This window comes from Vicugna pacos, chromosome 13, assembly GCF_048564905.1.
Source record: "Vicugna pacos chromosome 13, VicPac4, whole genome shotgun sequence".
In the NCBI taxonomy this organism is placed as follows: domain Eukaryota; kingdom Metazoa; phylum Chordata; class Mammalia; order Artiodactyla; family Camelidae; genus Vicugna; species Vicugna pacos.
Genome location: NC_132999.1, coordinates 62,275,580 through 62,291,297, shown reverse-complemented (window position 1 = coordinate 62,291,297; position 15,718 = coordinate 62,275,580). Strand labels below are relative to the sequence as shown.

The window sequence follows — 15,718 nt, the reverse complement described above, 5'->3', positions numbered from 1 at the left end:
CCACTCGTTCCTGCGACAGCCGGTGGGGTGGGACGCCCCTCCCTAGGTGGACCCTATTTTGAGAGTAACAGACCAGCACCAGTCCAAGTTCGCCTCCTTAGTTGTTAAAGGCAAATAAATACAAACAGTTCGTTTTCAGTGTGTTTTGTGTATTTCAATACAAACTGCTCAAGTTATCTGTCATCTTAGGGAATGACGGTACATTTCAAGTGTATATTAAACTGCATAGAACCTTCCCTAGTGCTTAAAACTGGCCAGTGTCATTATTACTCGAGACATCAAATTTTGTAAGAGTTTAGGCAAGAAACGTTGTTAATGGTGTCATAAATAAGTATTATAACTTTATTAAAATGGAAAGACAATATTCAAAATAATGCAACAAAAATGAATAAAATCCTTTGTCCAATACTGTACAGAGAATGCAGAAATCAGTGCATTTTTCTAAAGCATGTTTTAACCTTCATTTAGTTCATACTAAAATAAAAGCTTTAAATAGCTCAAACAGTATCGCTCAGCAGTTTCAACCGTAAACAGGTCGTTTACCTGTGAACACTGTAGCCGCACGCCTCCGGGAGCGAGCGCGCGCCTCTGCTCTGTGCTTCTGCGCACGAGATAAACGCAGCTGAGGTGTGAGAATCCCAGCGCAAGCGCTGTGTCTCGCTGAATCCGAGGGAAGCAGCGGCCGTGGGCCTTGCAAGCAGGTGCTGATGTGACCTACTGGGCTCTTGATCAGAAGTGTTTTACTTAAAAACCAAACAATCCCCAGGAAATACTGAAAAGGAACCAGCAACACAAGGCCAGCTTGTGTTGTATTTGTTTATTCAGACAGTCTAAAAAAGGGGGGAGAAAAAACCCAGAGCCAAAAACACAACACACACCCCGACATGGATACTCCCAGTCACGTGGCTGACCTTCATCATCACCTCAGCTGACATCCTCAACCCTGGTGAAGAGTCTGCTCTCCCCTGGGCATCCATGCGCCCCACGGTTTCCATGGGGGGAGTAAAGCAGGGACTGTAAGGAACAATGGTTTACTAATTCTGTCTCGTCCCATTTTTCAAGATGTGAGACATAGACAGGTGGGACTATGGTACCAAACATGCTGCCATCCCTCCCCTCAACAAAACAGAGAGCAGGACCTAAAGCCTCTGGGTCTTGGGACGATTTTTAAACGAGGCAGGTTAAATCACAGGCAGGCTGGACGGCCTGCCCTCCGTGAAGAACTGTCTGTAAAAGATAAATGAAACAAAAATATAACAGACTCAGAAATCTTCACACTAGACAACAACAAAAAAAATTTATGTTTCTGATCTAAACAATACTGTATTTGCTTCCCTTTGCTCTATTTTCAGTCTTTTGGGAGCCATCCTCCAGCTTGAGTTTTTCTCATTCTGAATATATATTACTCTAAGATAGTAACTAAGGGGTTAACTTGCAACTAGTGTCTATGATTACACCACGAGTGAATACATAGGTATATAACGTGTGTGCACAGAAGTCCCCCTCCTGCTCTCCCTGAATCACATCTTTAAGTCACAGACTTGATGCTCACACGACCGACCGTGGTCCTCACGTGACAGCACCTCACGACGCTCCCAGCCCTCGTCTTTCAGGCGGAGAGTTCAGCTCTTTCATCCTGCAATGTGAGCCTCCCTCCTGTGGGCCTCGATCCTGCTGGACACCTGCTGGGGGACCGTCTGCTCCTACGGCAGCTCTGCTGAGCCGGGACCCCAGAGTCTAAGGAGAAACCACGTAGGATAAATGTTTGCGCTTCCCATGGCCCCCCATGTCCGTCTTTGGTTTCGAGTCCGGCTTTTCCGTGCCTGACACGACCCCGCAGTCGGCGGGCAGCGGCTGGATGGCGTGTGTTTCTTCTGCTTCCTGAAAAAACTTCTCGTATCTGTCCAGGTAGGGCGGCCGCTCGGGCAGCAGGTAATAATGCGTCGAACTCACCTTCTTTCCGTTTTCGATGATGGGCAGGATGCAGGGAACCTTGCTGGCCGCTCCCTCGCTGTGCTGTCTCTGCAGGGCCTTGCTGCTGACGTACTTGGGGTCTGGGGCAAAGCTCTGCGTGGGGGGCATGACCCCATTGAGGTAAGACGGGAGGCTTTTGGGGCTCGGGGTGCGGGAGTTACTCCGGGACAGAGGCTCTCTCGGCGGGACTTTGGGAGGCCTGTCCTCGTCGCTGTAGGTGCTGGACGTCACTTCGGCCGACCACCTCCTGTAGTCGGGCTTCACCGGCCGGGGAGGGAGGGGGACCCGCGGGGGCACCTCAGGCTTGTCTTCGTCGGAGGTCGGGGAGGCTCTGTGGACGTAGCTGGAGACCCTGATGGCTGGCTTGTTAAAGGAGCCCGCCGGCCCCGAGTGCGACCTTCTCAGTCTCCGGTGGGCCTGGGGCGGAGCGGGGTCTGCCCCCGGCGCCCCCGCGGCGCGGTCGGGCGCCTGGGTGAGGTCGGCCGCGGAAACGGCCGGGGTGTCGAAGTAGGCGTAGTTGATCTGCCCGCACCCACGGAAGCTGCGCCGGCCCGGGCCGTCGGACCTGAAGTCACCCGGCGCACAGTCCTCCAGCAGGAAGTCCGTGTCCGAGCTGGTCAGGAACTCCACCTCGCAGTCGGTCTCGTCCAGGGAGAGGTCCTCGGAGATGGGCAGCGGCGGCAGGGGCCTGGAGCCCCGCTCACAGGGGCCGGCACAGGAGAAGAGGCCCGGGGAGTTCTTGATGGGGGTGAGCGGAGGCGTTGCTGCGCACACCCCGTTCACCGAGAGCTTCTTAAATCCACAGACCACCGGATCCTCCTCCTGGCGCCCCCAGCCCTCACTCGGGGGGATGATGAGAGGGGGCAGGCTGGGCTTCCGCGAGGGGCCACTTTCTGCAAAGTGGCTGCCGTGCATCGGGGCAGATCTGGACGCGGACCCTATGAGGAACATGACAGGTTAGCAAAGATCGACCGCGCCCCTCTACCCACCCTGGGGCCAGACCCCGGCCGCCGGAGGCTCCGGTGGCTCTGAGAGGCTGGAGCGCGGGGAACACCCAGGCAACAACCGCGGGGGTAATTAGAGCCCAGAGGTTGGGAACGCACATGATCTGGTTCAAAGAACAAATTATCTCCTCTATCTGCCTTGGACATGTGCACGCGCACACCCCCACGCCTCAGACAGGTCGGGTGACGTGCGCAGAACCGGCAGAAGGTGTGCAGCGTGTAATTTACGCGGCAGCCGCGCCGCGCGCAGGGCGGGACAGCGAAGGCCCGGACTCACCCTGCCCCACGCGGGCTGCCGGCCGGTGGCCTCGCCCGCAGGCCGACACGCGGCCCCCGGCAATAAGGGACTCATTTACTTCCCCACTTTCAAACAGGCATTCAGTGCTAGTGAGGAAGATGAGAGGCCCTGTCCAAGGCTTCTAAAAGTAGAGATCAGAACGCAAATGAGAACTTCATTCTTAATTTTAGAAAATCACGTGTCCACAGATGAGTGGCATGAAGAATGGGTGACTCAGGAGCGGGCAGACAAGTCTAAAGACGTGGTCATCTGCGGAGTCTGCTGCCACTAGGGGTCAGACTCCTGCCGGAGCCGGCGCAGTCACTTCCTCAGGCAGAAAGTGACGCTGGAGCACAAACCAGCACCCTCGGCTGCCAGCTTCTGCTCTGAGCGCCAGCTCCGCCGGGGTTTTTGGAACACCTACCAATGGACGTCAGGTGGCCTGGGGTGGCAGAGTTCAGACTGTAGGCCATGGTTACTGGGTCAATATTTAAAAAGCTACTGAAAGAAAAAGAGAGACATCTTGGTCAGAAACAGGCAGGAGCCACCTCCTCTCCCTCCTTCCAGCACCGCCGTCCATGGATCCCAGTGGCGTCCTGTCTTCAACTTACTTTTCAAACTCGCTGCGGCTGCCCCAGCAGGCCTTCAGACTCCCCATGGCTTGGCCATGGTGCAGAAATCCGGTTTTTAACGGGACTCTGACCTCCTGAGCAGCCACTCCTGCCGTGGACATGGTGCCTTACTTGGGGATGTCTTCAGACTGGTGAAGCCCAGGGATGTGTAGTCAGCCAGTTGCTTTCATTCCCTAGAGGGTGTGACAAGGACGAGCGAGTAAAGGAAATGATTCAGAAACACGCCGGACTAGTGAAGAGGAGTAATTTTGGGGGCTGCTGAATAGAAACATTCAATTGTGGACTCTCACTCAATTCTGACACTTTTACATTCACTGATTCTTCCTTTTCATGAGGGTATTTAAAAGCAGACATTAAAAATAATTAATTGGGGAGGGGGTAAATACTGATCCAAGATTTGAAGCGTGTTCAGCAAATGAGAAATAATCCGTCGCCAGCTACGGCAGACCCGCTGCAGAGCTGACCAGCTGTACAGCCAACCAGGCTCACTTGCCAAAGCAAACAAGTATTCCTCCAGCCTCCCGGGAAAGCGACCTTCCAGTGTGGCTGTGCAGGGCGTGGGGCTCCTTCTCCCCCAGGATAAAAAGGTACTTTCGGAAATTACCATATTCAATACTGCAGCACTAAGAGTCACTGAACCCAACGCTTTGATTAAGCAAGAGTCTGTGGACGGCCCCCAATTACCCAGGAGCCTAGCATTTCTTTGGATTCTGTATTTCAGGGTGGGCCACGGGAAGACAAGCTCTCCAATTATCACTTGTTCGAGAATGAAGAAAGAGTTATATACAAAGACACTAATTTCCATCCTCCCGTAAAAATCAAGTTCTGCAGGATGACTGCTTCAGCGGAGGCCTGGACAGCGTCCTCCCCCCTTTTAAAAGGCAAACTTAAGAGTGCATTCCCCGCATTCCCCCTCATGAAGTGCCTCGTCTTTTCTGTCCCGCCTAGCTGTGAGGCAGGGGTTACAGGGCCGAGGTAAGTACAGTTTCTTTTAAGCCAGTGGTTCCTCCATTTTGGGCCCCTCCATGCCCTCATCAGGTGTTCTGGAGTCCCCCATCGCTACTGCCTCTGGTGAACTTTCCATACTCATTACAGAGGTGTTCATTCGCATCCGTCTTTGCCATCTCAGATAGTCATGTCTGCTTAGAGTAAGTTCAGAACATCGTCTGTCAACTTCTCCGAGTCACAATGACCCCTCTGGCGATGTGTCTATATGCTTTATGACGCTTTCGTGTTCTCTTGACAAATATTTTTGCACAGACTGAGAGCTGGGGGCACTGGGCTGAGGACAGAGGATGACACAGATGAGTGGGACATGTGCTGAGACACGGGGAGGGGCATACAGGGCATCGTTTTGTTGCCAGAACAATACTGTGAGCCCAGGAAAGGGGTCATGTCCCAGTCATTCATTGTCACTACCTGGAACACTGGCAGGTGCTCAGTAAGTGGACGTTTGTGGATGAAGCTCTGGACAATACCGCCTAATTATTATCATCGTCAGTGTCACCTGGGCGTGAACAGCACTGAAGGCACAGGGGCTTCTGTAGCTAAGGCTCTAAAAAACTACTTGCAATATTCATTTTTTTCACATAAGAAGGAATGGAGAGGGTAATGTTTCAGTGACAAAGTAAGGAGGAAGGGGCCCAATGACCTATTCTCTCAGCTTTTTACTTTCCCCAAGTCAGCTATTTCAATATACTAGGCAGAGATTTAAACAGCTTTAAAATATTATTTCAAATGGTCGAGCATTATCCTTCTTTAGTCAGTCTCTAAAGACAAGGGATTAAGAAAAGGGGGGAAGAATCCATCAGTTCAGATCTAAATTCCTGCGACGTCTTCCTCACTGTTGGGTTTTTAGATGAGAAGCAAAACCAATGTGTTTTTACTTCACCAGAATCAGGTGGAAGCTGTAAGAAAAATGTAAAATACCAAGTTTTCGAAAAAATTGCTAGACCCTCCCTCCCTGTCCCTGCCCTGCGGTTTGTGGTGCTTTTTCAAAGCAATCTACAAGCACCGGCAGGAGGGCTGCAGGGAGTGTGGTGATGCAAAAATGGAAGGCCAGATAGGAAGGAGAATATGGCATTTAAGTGGTTTGAAAGCACACGTTTGAAGATCACCCGTCCTGATTACAGGGAAACGCTGCGGGGGATTCTGGAGGCCCAACCCCCACCTGTCTGCAAGCTGACGAGAACGACCAGTAATTACTGTGTGTCAGCCTCCTAATGCCATCTAAATCTCAGCTTTCAACAGGATGATTGTGTAACTATCGCCTGGGCTGCGATTGCCTCGGAATCCTAAACTTCCATTTCAATGGCCCCTTAACATTATTTGTGCGTTCTAGAAAAAGTTATTTTTTTTAGTCATTGTTTCCATCACCGACTTGTTAGCTTTCTGGAGGAAAAAAATCCTGTAGTATAAAAAGAATTGTGTTCACCAAGGCAGCTCCCTTGTGGCCACAATAGTGTCTTTGTGCATTCAGAGCAGGTGACCTGCCTCCACTTTCAATGGGGAATTGTGAATGGGCCGCGTTATGAAACCGGCCGCACTTCCTACTGGCTTGCGCGGAGCTCCCGGGGCTGGGTCGCTGTGCACTCTCTCCTTTCGGAAAGTAATGTCCAACTGCAGACGCAAAAGGGCAAACCTGCAGGGGGCCTAGGAGCAAACTTCGAGAGGGTGTCCCTCAGACTATAAACTGAGGGTTTGGAACCACCTGAAATCCTTCTACACCTCTCCCCAAACTCTGCAACTATTACATATGTATTTATACTACACACACACACACACACACACACACACACACACGCGCGCGCGCGCGCGCGCACACTCCCTGGAGTCAGGGGTGGGAATCAATCCATTTGGTCAAGTTCATGTTCAAAAGAAACACAGTCTTCAGGTGAAATGTAACTAACGCTGCGGTGTTTCGAATTTGGTTTCCTGTGGCTAAAGCTAGCTCTGCCTCACAATTCATTAGGAAACCGACTGCAAAGAGGTATCTATGTGGGAAAATCAGTAGCTCCAAGGAGGAGACGGCATTCTGGGAGGAACCGCAAAAAGATGACAGCTAGCGTTCATCCGGGCAGCATGGTCTAGACTGGGATCTAAGGAACTTTGGATACAGTAACTTTCTTCAAATACATGACCTACTCTTCAGCCTCCGAGTCTGTCAAAAATGTGGTTAAGTACCCATTCCAGATGTGAACTACTGCTTCCCGTTAACATCACTTGGTTTTGTTTAATTCAAGGGGAATTAAAAAACAACAAACCCTAAAACCCCATGTTTCCCCAGGCCGTCCTGCCTTTCTCTGCCCCCAACCCGGCACCGCGGGGACTTCTGAGCCTGGCTCTGACGGCTCCTGAATCTTGACTCCAGCCCTGGCTCGAGCCTCCACTTTGCATTTCCTATTGTCTGGTGATTATCTTTCCACTTGGATGGCCCTCTGGCATCTCCAACTCTGCAAACCAAACTCCTCCAGTCACTTACTTCACCCCCTCCCCCTGCCGGACCAGTTTGTGGTCTGAGAGGACCGTGCTACTCCTCAAGGCACCATTTTTCACCTGAGTTACGGGAGATCTGCGTTCAGCTACCAAGTTCCGGTGCCTATTTCTACATCATTTCTCTAATGGACCTTCCTCCTGTTCACTGGTACCCATCTGCCTGGGGTCCGAAAATCCCCCTTCCACCCGACTGGCCAGATCAGTATTCCCAAACTACAGCTCGAATTAAGATCATCCACCGCTCCAAGGTCCTGGAGGGCTTCTAAGGGAAAGCTGCCTGGTCTGGCTCCACCTTCTTCCCGCCCTTGCTCCTCTTCGCTGTCAGAGATCAGTGAGGCCTTCGGGGCCATCCCTTATGCCACTGTCTCCACAGACCCGGCCCTTCTGAGAGGCCAGGGTAGTGTCTCGATGGTCTCGGATTATTTTGTGCTGCACCCCGTTCCCTGTCCATCATCCTGATTTCCCAGGGTGGCTCTCTGGCCCCCAACCCTGGCCCCCTCCCCCAGCCCTCCGCAGATCCTGGCTTCATTCATTTGATACATACTTACACGAATTTTGAGAAAATATTCATCTCATTAAAAAAAAAAGTAATTACACGGAAGATTCACGTAGAGTATAAATCAGTGGAGGGAAAACCTTCCTGTGTGCGGACACTGCCCTAGGATAATGGAGTAAGTCTAGGATTTGGAGCAGGCAGGGAACTTTCATTAAATTCACTCCCCAAATTCAAACTGGGCAGTCAGACTGGGCAAAAATCAGAAGCTTAAACGGGTAACAAGGCAACTTTCTAAACCGGCTTCTGCTACTCAATGTTTACTTAGAGCAATGGTGCTTTCTAGAAACAAGGAATTTCACCTTCTCTTCTCTTCTGGGTTATAAGGCACCTACTGTGTGTTTTCGCTGCTAAATTTAAGGCCATGTTCCTTAAGAAAAAAAAAGTTACATGAGAAAGCACACTGCACATTCTTAGTATTAAGGTGAAATCACATGCTTTTTGCTTGAGGACGGCCTCTTTGAAACTGTTCTTGAAAAGACTAGGCTCCCTTAAGACAGCAACCTAGATATGCTCACCTTGCCGTCAGACCTCATGAATAAGCCGAGGACCAATCCACTCATGGAGGAGGGGCACATTTTTGTCATACAGCTCATCCAGTTCTGCCCAGTGCTTCCTTATTTAAAAGTGTGATGTAATTTCCTTCTTTCAATCTGGTTTAAGAACCTGATTTCTGTTTATTCAGGGTGATAAAGTCTTTTCAGCTGCATTTAACAATTACCTACATAACTACTTCCAATGTCCAGGGAGACAGGAGGTAACTATATTTAGAGCCCAAATTTGTGAAAAGAAACTGACTCGGGAACATGGTGAACACCATGACTTTAGACCCTCCCCACATCAACTTATCTTCATTTTCAAAATGTCTAAAATAATCACCTTTGGGAGAACAAAAAAAGAAGCCAAAGCCTCACCACTTTGACTGTGACTCGTGTCCACAGCACTCAGAGCCGAGCTACTCGCCTTGAGGATTCAGTTCAGCTGTTTCGTGGAACTTTAACTTTTATTAATAATATGAGAGAACTTACTGATTTGACACGCACCTCACACAGTCAGTGTTTATAACAGTTATTAATTACAGTGCCATGTGACCCAAGTTTATTCCCTGAAAACTAAAGAGTCTTCAAAAGGCACAGGCCCTCATTCGGAGTTTTTCTCCGATTCCATTTTAACAGCTATGATGCGGGAAAGGAATGGGGTGGTGGCGAGGGAGGGGAGGCCCCCCGCCCCGTCCGTGTCCGTGTCCTGCTCCACCGGAAGCATCAGCAGATACAAACTGCCACATACGCAGCAGAAGAACAGTGAGGTCCTAGCGCACAGCGCAGAGGACTAGATTCAATGGCCTGTAATAGCCTGTGATGAGAAAGTAGATACCTGTACATGTATTAACTGAATCACTGTGCTGTACACCAGAAACTAACACAACACTGTAAATCAACTACACTTCAATTTAAAAAAAAAAAGAATAGGTGACTTAAAAATGTGTTATATTAAGTTAATAACATGCAGCTAAGCTCAAGGTCTCAGTCGGGAGGAGCGTGTGGTCCAGCGCAGTGGGGACAGGGCTCCGGGCCTTCCTCCCCTTGCCCGCGCCTGGCACCTGATGGCCCATTTGTAGGTGGTAAAAACTGAGGCAGCAAGGAAAATATTTTAACTCCACGCCGTCACGCTCAAAGCTAAGCGACATAATGACTTGAATAATTCGGAATATTTTTTAGCTAAGTACTTTAAGAAACGGCAAGCTAACAAAAAACCTACCCCTCCGACTACCACGGTCATCACCGGCCTCTGGATCCCCTGGTCTCCTGGAGGGCTTCAGTGACGGCAGAACCTCCCTGATCCTTTTCCTTCAGAGTAACTCCCATGGGCATCACGAACACACACACACACACACACACACACACACACACACACACAGGATGGAAAACATTAGTCCTTTTACACATGCACACAGTAGATTTCTAGTTGTAAAAGAGACGTGATTTCTATTCCAACCTTAATGACGATGGACACAATAGTCTGATGATGGGAAGCGAGTCTTTAAAGCTTCGAATTCATTTAACGAGCATTTAAGTCACCCGATGGGTAAGTCTGGGTTGTTACCAGGAACACAAACCCAGCAAGAGCAATACGTGCTTCATCGGACACTTACGTGGCAGGCATTGTCCTGAGTGCTCTACGTGTATTAACTTATTTAATCCTCTCAACAACCCTGCGAGGTGGGGGACTCCTATTACGCTCATTTACAGAGGAGGAGCTGGAGGCGCAGAGTTAAGTAACCTGCTCCAGGTCACGCCTGGCCAGTGGTGGGGCCGAGGCGACGCCAGGCGCTCCCCACACACCATGCTGCTCTCCACGCCCCTAGGCTCTTAAACTGGGGTAGGATTTGACCACTGCAAGGCTCAAGCTTTAAGGGTGGCTCAGACAGACTTTTCTGGGGATTTGCTGCCTGGTAATACTTTTTCTTGGGTCACCCTTAGCCTATGAAAGTTCCTCAAATTCCCCTGTAAGAGTCATTACCTGCAGATTTGCACTATGTATCCTCTAAAAAGGGTGGGTTAAGGTATCAGCTCTATGTTCTAAGACTACTTCGAAACCCTCAACCTTTAGTGACACACTGATGCCCCACCGTCCTAGAACCCATTACAACGTAGTATTCAATATAACACAGGTCTGCGTTCACCTATAGAATGGCATCACTACATATACCCAACGGGCCTCATCTGAATACACTCGCAGCGTGGATCCCGATGGTGGAGTTATAACCAGGCTCTATTGTAAAATCCAGGATTTAATAATAGAATATCTTGTATTTGGAACACACTCCACAAATTACAAAGCACTTTCTAACACGTTATGTCCCTTGATCCCCAAAACATCCCTGTAAGAAGAGGCAGGGATTACAATCCCCACTTTGCAGAGGAGGAAATGAAGTGAGGTTTGTCAGCAAGAGGCCAGCGCAGCTCTTCTGCGCTGTAAGCCGGCATCTTCCCCGCCACACTCTCACTGCCTCTCCTTTCTAGAGTAGCTTCATTTTAGGCAACAGCCCCAGCCCTCCTCCTAACATTCTTGTTCACAAATGGGGAAAGTGACCCAGAGGACAGGACCCAAGCACTAATCAATGGCAGAGATGAAAAACGAACTCAGCCCAGGGTGTTTGGCTCATGCATTCTTAGGGGTTCTTAGGGGGGAAGGCTTAACTATGTTCACAAATGGTTATTAAATGCTGATTCTGCACCAGACACGGTGCTGGGTGAAAGGGACGGGATGCTGCCTGAGGAAGTCTCAGTCCAGCGAGGAGAGAGGTAACAAGCAAGCAGGCAACCGTGGACGGTGGCCACTTCCAAGGAAATGGGTGGAGAACAGTGAGAGGACACGAGAACCTATTTACACAGGCGGTTAGGGAAGGCTCTCAGGTGACTTTTAGAATTCAAGTCTAAAGGATGAAAGAAAGGCAGCGCTGAGAGGGGTCAGGAGAAGCGTGTTCCTTGCAGAGGGGAAGAGTATTTTTTTTAAAAAATCAATCTGTAACTAGTCAGGTTTCATATTCTGGGGGTCTAACAAGAGCTTTTGGACAATGTCTTCTAAAGCTTACCTCCTGAATGTTTCCTCTATTAAACGGTAATGTTTTATTGAATTGTGGCACTTTGGCGTTGAAAAGGGCTAATTCATGCAGCCACACTCTCGTATTTTAAAAATATATTCAACGGCCTTTGAATAATACTGCCCGATTTTATGGCATAAGGAGTTAGACTGGAGTACCAACAATGACTCCAAATTGCAGGATCTTTTTTCTTTTCTGAAATCTGAATCCCATACTAACTTTCCCTTACCTTAAAATGAATTTCTGTATTCAGCTAGTAACTCACATACAGAACCCTGAAACTCACCAAAGCGTCTTTACAAAGCGTGTGTTCATACTGTGCGAATAATACCAGGAGGCCACAAATGGATTTCATTCATCTAGTGAGTTATACATTAGCTTTCATAAAGCATGGCCAAACACCAGCACTGAAGGATGCTAAAGGAATCCTGATGGTGAGGTACCAATTCAAATGTATTTAGATTAAGAGCAGAGTTGTTTCTCTGGCAGAGGGAGCCTGCAACATTCAAATTCCTGGAATTACCCTCGGCACCACCTTTTCCCTCCTCTGCTCACCTTCCTAAAGCAACCTGATGGTATGCAGACATTCAGGTCAGTTTCAAGCATGTTCGACTGTACCTGTAATTTAGGTGACTTGCTTTTAAAAGCTACCATTAGTATTAGCAGAAAGGAAATAGTATCTGGTTCAACTTCTGAGAAGTAGCAGTGAAGAGTCATTTTCACACAAAAACTCAAGTCCAAAGTATAATTAAATCTCACAGAAAGAGAGCGACTTGTATCTATTGTGAACTGAAAGCAGTAAACCCAATGCATCAGAACACTGATTTTTACCTATCAAAAATATGAATAATTCAGACATTTCCTAAGAGCCATTGAAAAAACAAAGCAAAACCAGATTCGCTATCCGATCCTTATCAGTGACTGGACCAATCCTGCTCAGCTTTACAATGTAAAACATGCTTTCCTGCATTTATCAATCATCAATTACCAACTGCGTAAGACAGAAGTGTATGAGGCAGAGTTCCTGCCCATAAGGAGTTTACAGTCTAGTATCTGTTGGGTTATAAATTGTTAGCCCCAGATCTCTCCCATCTATCCGTAAGTATCTATGGGAACACACAGCTGAAAATGAACCTCTCTGTGAAGTGAGGGCAATGACAAAAAGTGTCCAAACTCTGCGCTAAAACCTGTATGTACTTATCTTCAAATTTGCTGATATCTGGAAAAGAGCTTGGTTGATAACATAATGATAACCAATCATAGCATGTTAACAAGAAACCGACTTCTTTTATTTTGGTCTTCGCAAAATCTGGTCATTTATTGAAACAGACACCAAAAAATGCCTTTGTTTAACTAAAACTTCACTTACAACTATAAAATAACAAAGATTTAAAAAAAAAGAAATGTGGTTAAAAAAAGGCAACACTAGGTATGGTTAACTTATATGTTTTTGTCTCAACAAACCTATGCCCACTGCATTCTTAACAGATTTATAAAAGCTTAAAACTTTGCAGAACACTTGTTCTCCAGGAGGAAAAAAAAAAGGCATTTTAACCTCACCTTTCTTCACCTCTGACAGTTGCCTAGAAACCAGTCCTGCCCTACCTGTGTTGCAGGTGTACCTAAAGTCACCAACACATCTCTTTTAAAGCTACAGTCTCTATTCTGACTGCACTTAAGTTTATGACTAACAATCTATTCATGTTTTTTATCAGGTAAGAGGCTGGTTTCTTTCAAGCAATGACGAAATCCTAATAAAGACTTCGCAAGCACCAGTGCAGTACCAATCATGGTAAAGGAGTCATCTAATTTGTACAAGGCTATGATGTAGGTATAAATACACACACACGAGAACTATCCAATAAGCGTTCACGTCCCCGACATTGAATTCTGCAGTTCCTTTCCCTTTGAGGCCGTATTTAAGACATTCAGAGCAAAGAATCACGTTCCTGGGAGGAGGAGGAGGAGGGCACGGAGCTGCTCGGATGAATTAGGAACACTGCCTGGGGATGACCGTGGCCGCCGAGACCAAGCAGAGAGCCCGCGGGTCGGAGCCGGTGCCGATCCCGGGCCGCCTGCAGCTTCCAGGACCGGGCTGGTGGGCGCGCGGTGTGGACCGGGCAGCGCAGCCCCCGTGGGGAGGAGAGAGCCCGAGGCCGCCGCCACCCCGCGGGCGCAGGACCCCGGCTCTTCGCTGCCGGAGCCGCGTCCCGGGCGCCCCGGGCCGGCCCCTCCCTCCGTCCGTCCCTCCGTCCCCGGTATACTCGGCGTCGGGAGACCCTCTCCGCGCCCTGGGGACCCGCCCGCGTCGGGAGCCGCCCCGAGCCCCGAGGGGCGCGGCGCCACCCTCCCCGCCCCCGGACCGCAGGCCCCTTACCCCCGCGGAGCTGCCGCTGCCCCACGGCGCCCTCCCGCGCATGTCCGTCCCGGCTGGCTCAGCGCCGCGGGCTCAGGGGCCCGGCCACCGCGCAGGCGCCTCGCCGCTCGCTGGCCGTTCGCTCCCGCTCGCGCTCCCCGCTCGCACTCAGCCGCCGTCGCCGCTGCCGCCGCCGCCGCCGCCGCCTCACTATATAGCGAGCGGGCGGGGCCGTGACGTCGCCGCTCACCGCCCCACCTCCCCCGCGCAGCCAATCCCGGCCTCAAGCCGCTTAAAGGGGCGATGTCGCGGCCGAGGCGCTCGCGGCGGGTCCACCCGCGACGCGCGGCCCTGCGGGGAAGCCGCCTTTGTCTCCCGACGGACGTGTTTCTGGGCCGCCGCAGTCTTCGCGCCCCACCTCCGCCGGATCCGGGCGGCCGCTGCCGAGCTCTGGGAACCCCTTACCCTGAATTTTCCTCCAAAGTGTGCGGGCCGCCCGGCTTGGCCGCGGTTCCTGCACGAACCAAAGTTTCCATCGTTTCCAGCCCCGGGGTGGGTTTTGTTTCCCTCTGTCCGCCGGCCGCCGCGCGAGTGGGTCGAGAGCACCGGGAGAAGGCGAGCGGACTGCCCGGGGCCGGCCTCCGTGGGGCCGCGTGTGCCGCCTGCAGGCCCCGCGCTCACCACGAGGCCCGGGGCGTGGGAGGGACAGCGGGGGACGTCAGGGACATCGAGAAACAGCGCGAGAGAGGGAGGGGACAGTGTGGGACATCAAAGGAAAGCGCCGGAGAGGGAGGGACATGCGGGACGGTGTGGGACATCAGGAGACAGCGCGGGAGAGGGAAGGACAGCGTGGGATAGGGAGGGCGGCGTGGGACAGCGTGGGACAGTGAGTGGCGGCAAGGCCATGCTGGTGAGGGCCTTTCACGAGAGTGCCCAGCCACCTCTCCTCTGACCACGTGTTTGCTGATGGAGGTCAGGCACTGGTGGCAGTTGGACCCGATAGGGCCGCCCACGGGCTTCCAGAAGGAGCCCCCACCCTCATCCTGGCGTCCACTTGAGTCCCCAGTCCCGTGTTTACTTAATGGACCCACGCTGACCTCAACATCTCTTGGCATCAGGGCAGCCACTGATGCCCAAGGACAAAACGCCAGCAGGCGCCGCGGGAGGAGGTTTCTCAGGGCGCCGGTGATGCAACTTAGGCTTATAGTTTAACCGTAAAATAAATAATACAAATGATAACAAACCAAGAGTAACTAAAGTAAGAAAAAAAGCAAATAGACAGAAACCCTCCAGTTTTAACTAGAACAAATCCCCTGAATGGTACTCTCTATTGAGTAGAGGCCAGAGACCTCCAGCTGACCTCTTTGGTCTCCTCAGAGGCCCTTCTTGCATTTCAGCAGTAATGCCCCGATAGTTAGACATTTAGCACTACCTAATTGGGGTAGTTTAACATATGGAATGAGATTCCGACTTCATTATCAGGTTAACTATTAACTTTGCACCGCATGAAGTGATTTGCCTTTTCTCCCCTCTTATTTGCTTACATTTCTTTTAAATTTAATTCAAAGGCCTTATTTTGAATTCAAGGCCTTAAACATTAAAAAAAAAAAAACCCCACACACACAAACAAAAAACCCAAACCTCAAAAAAACTGAAAGATCCTTTTGCCCTCTTTTATTTGCAAGACAAAAAATGTCCAGCAGAAAAAACTCTATCCTCTGGACTCCGGGGTTGCTGGGTCATCTTCACGTCTGCGCTGCTTACCAGCAACTCAGTTATTCCATCCTTCTGTTAACTTTTCTTACTTCTTGCCACTCATTTAG

At 50.2% G+C, this 15,718-nt stretch overlaps 1 protein-coding gene across 5 annotated transcripts; it reads right to left on the bottom strand.

The window, feature by feature from the left end:
- Window positions 1-316: 316 nt before the first annotated feature.
- Window positions 317-14,106, bottom strand: ERRFI1 (ERBB receptor feedback inhibitor 1). 5 transcript variants are annotated; one of them, XM_072975476.1, is made up of 6 exons: window positions 13,917-14,106; window positions 3,867-4,060; window positions 3,680-3,756; window positions 1,954-2,912; window positions 1,553-1,737; window positions 317-1,227 (listed from the first exon to the last, which is right to left on the bottom strand). In XM_072975476.1, exons 2-5 carry the CDS (start codon window positions 3,986-3,988, stop codon window positions 1,585-1,587), a joined length of 1,311 nt encoding a protein of 436 aa, XP_072831577.1. In that variant the 5' UTR covers window positions 3,989-4,060; window positions 13,917-14,106; the 3' UTR covers window positions 317-1,227; window positions 1,553-1,584. The 5 variants fall into 5 exon arrangements, with proteins under 5 accessions (XP_072831577.1, XP_072831576.1, XP_072831578.1 ...); XM_072975475.1 differs by having other exon boundaries at window positions 317-1,737; XM_072975477.1 differs by lacking the exon at window positions 1,553-1,737.
- Window positions 14,107-15,718: the final 1,612 nt, after the last annotated feature.

What these genes read in the sequence shown, in the direction of transcription:
- ERRFI1 (XM_072975473.1), bottom strand. Translation starts at nt 3,988, where the DNA reads ATGTCCACGGCAGGAGTGGCTGCTCAGGAGGTCAGAGTCCCGTTAAAA. An exon ending in AGCCGCAGCGAGTTTGAAAA is followed by an intron (nt 3,757 to 3,866) that starts GTAAGTTGAAGA and finishes TTTTTCTTTCAG; the next exon opens with TAGCTTTTTAAATATTGACC. An exon ending in AGGCCACCTGACGTCCATTG is followed by an intron (nt 2,913 to 3,679) that starts GTAGGTGTTCCA and finishes TGTTCCTCATAG; the next exon opens with GGTCCGCGTCCAGATCTGCC.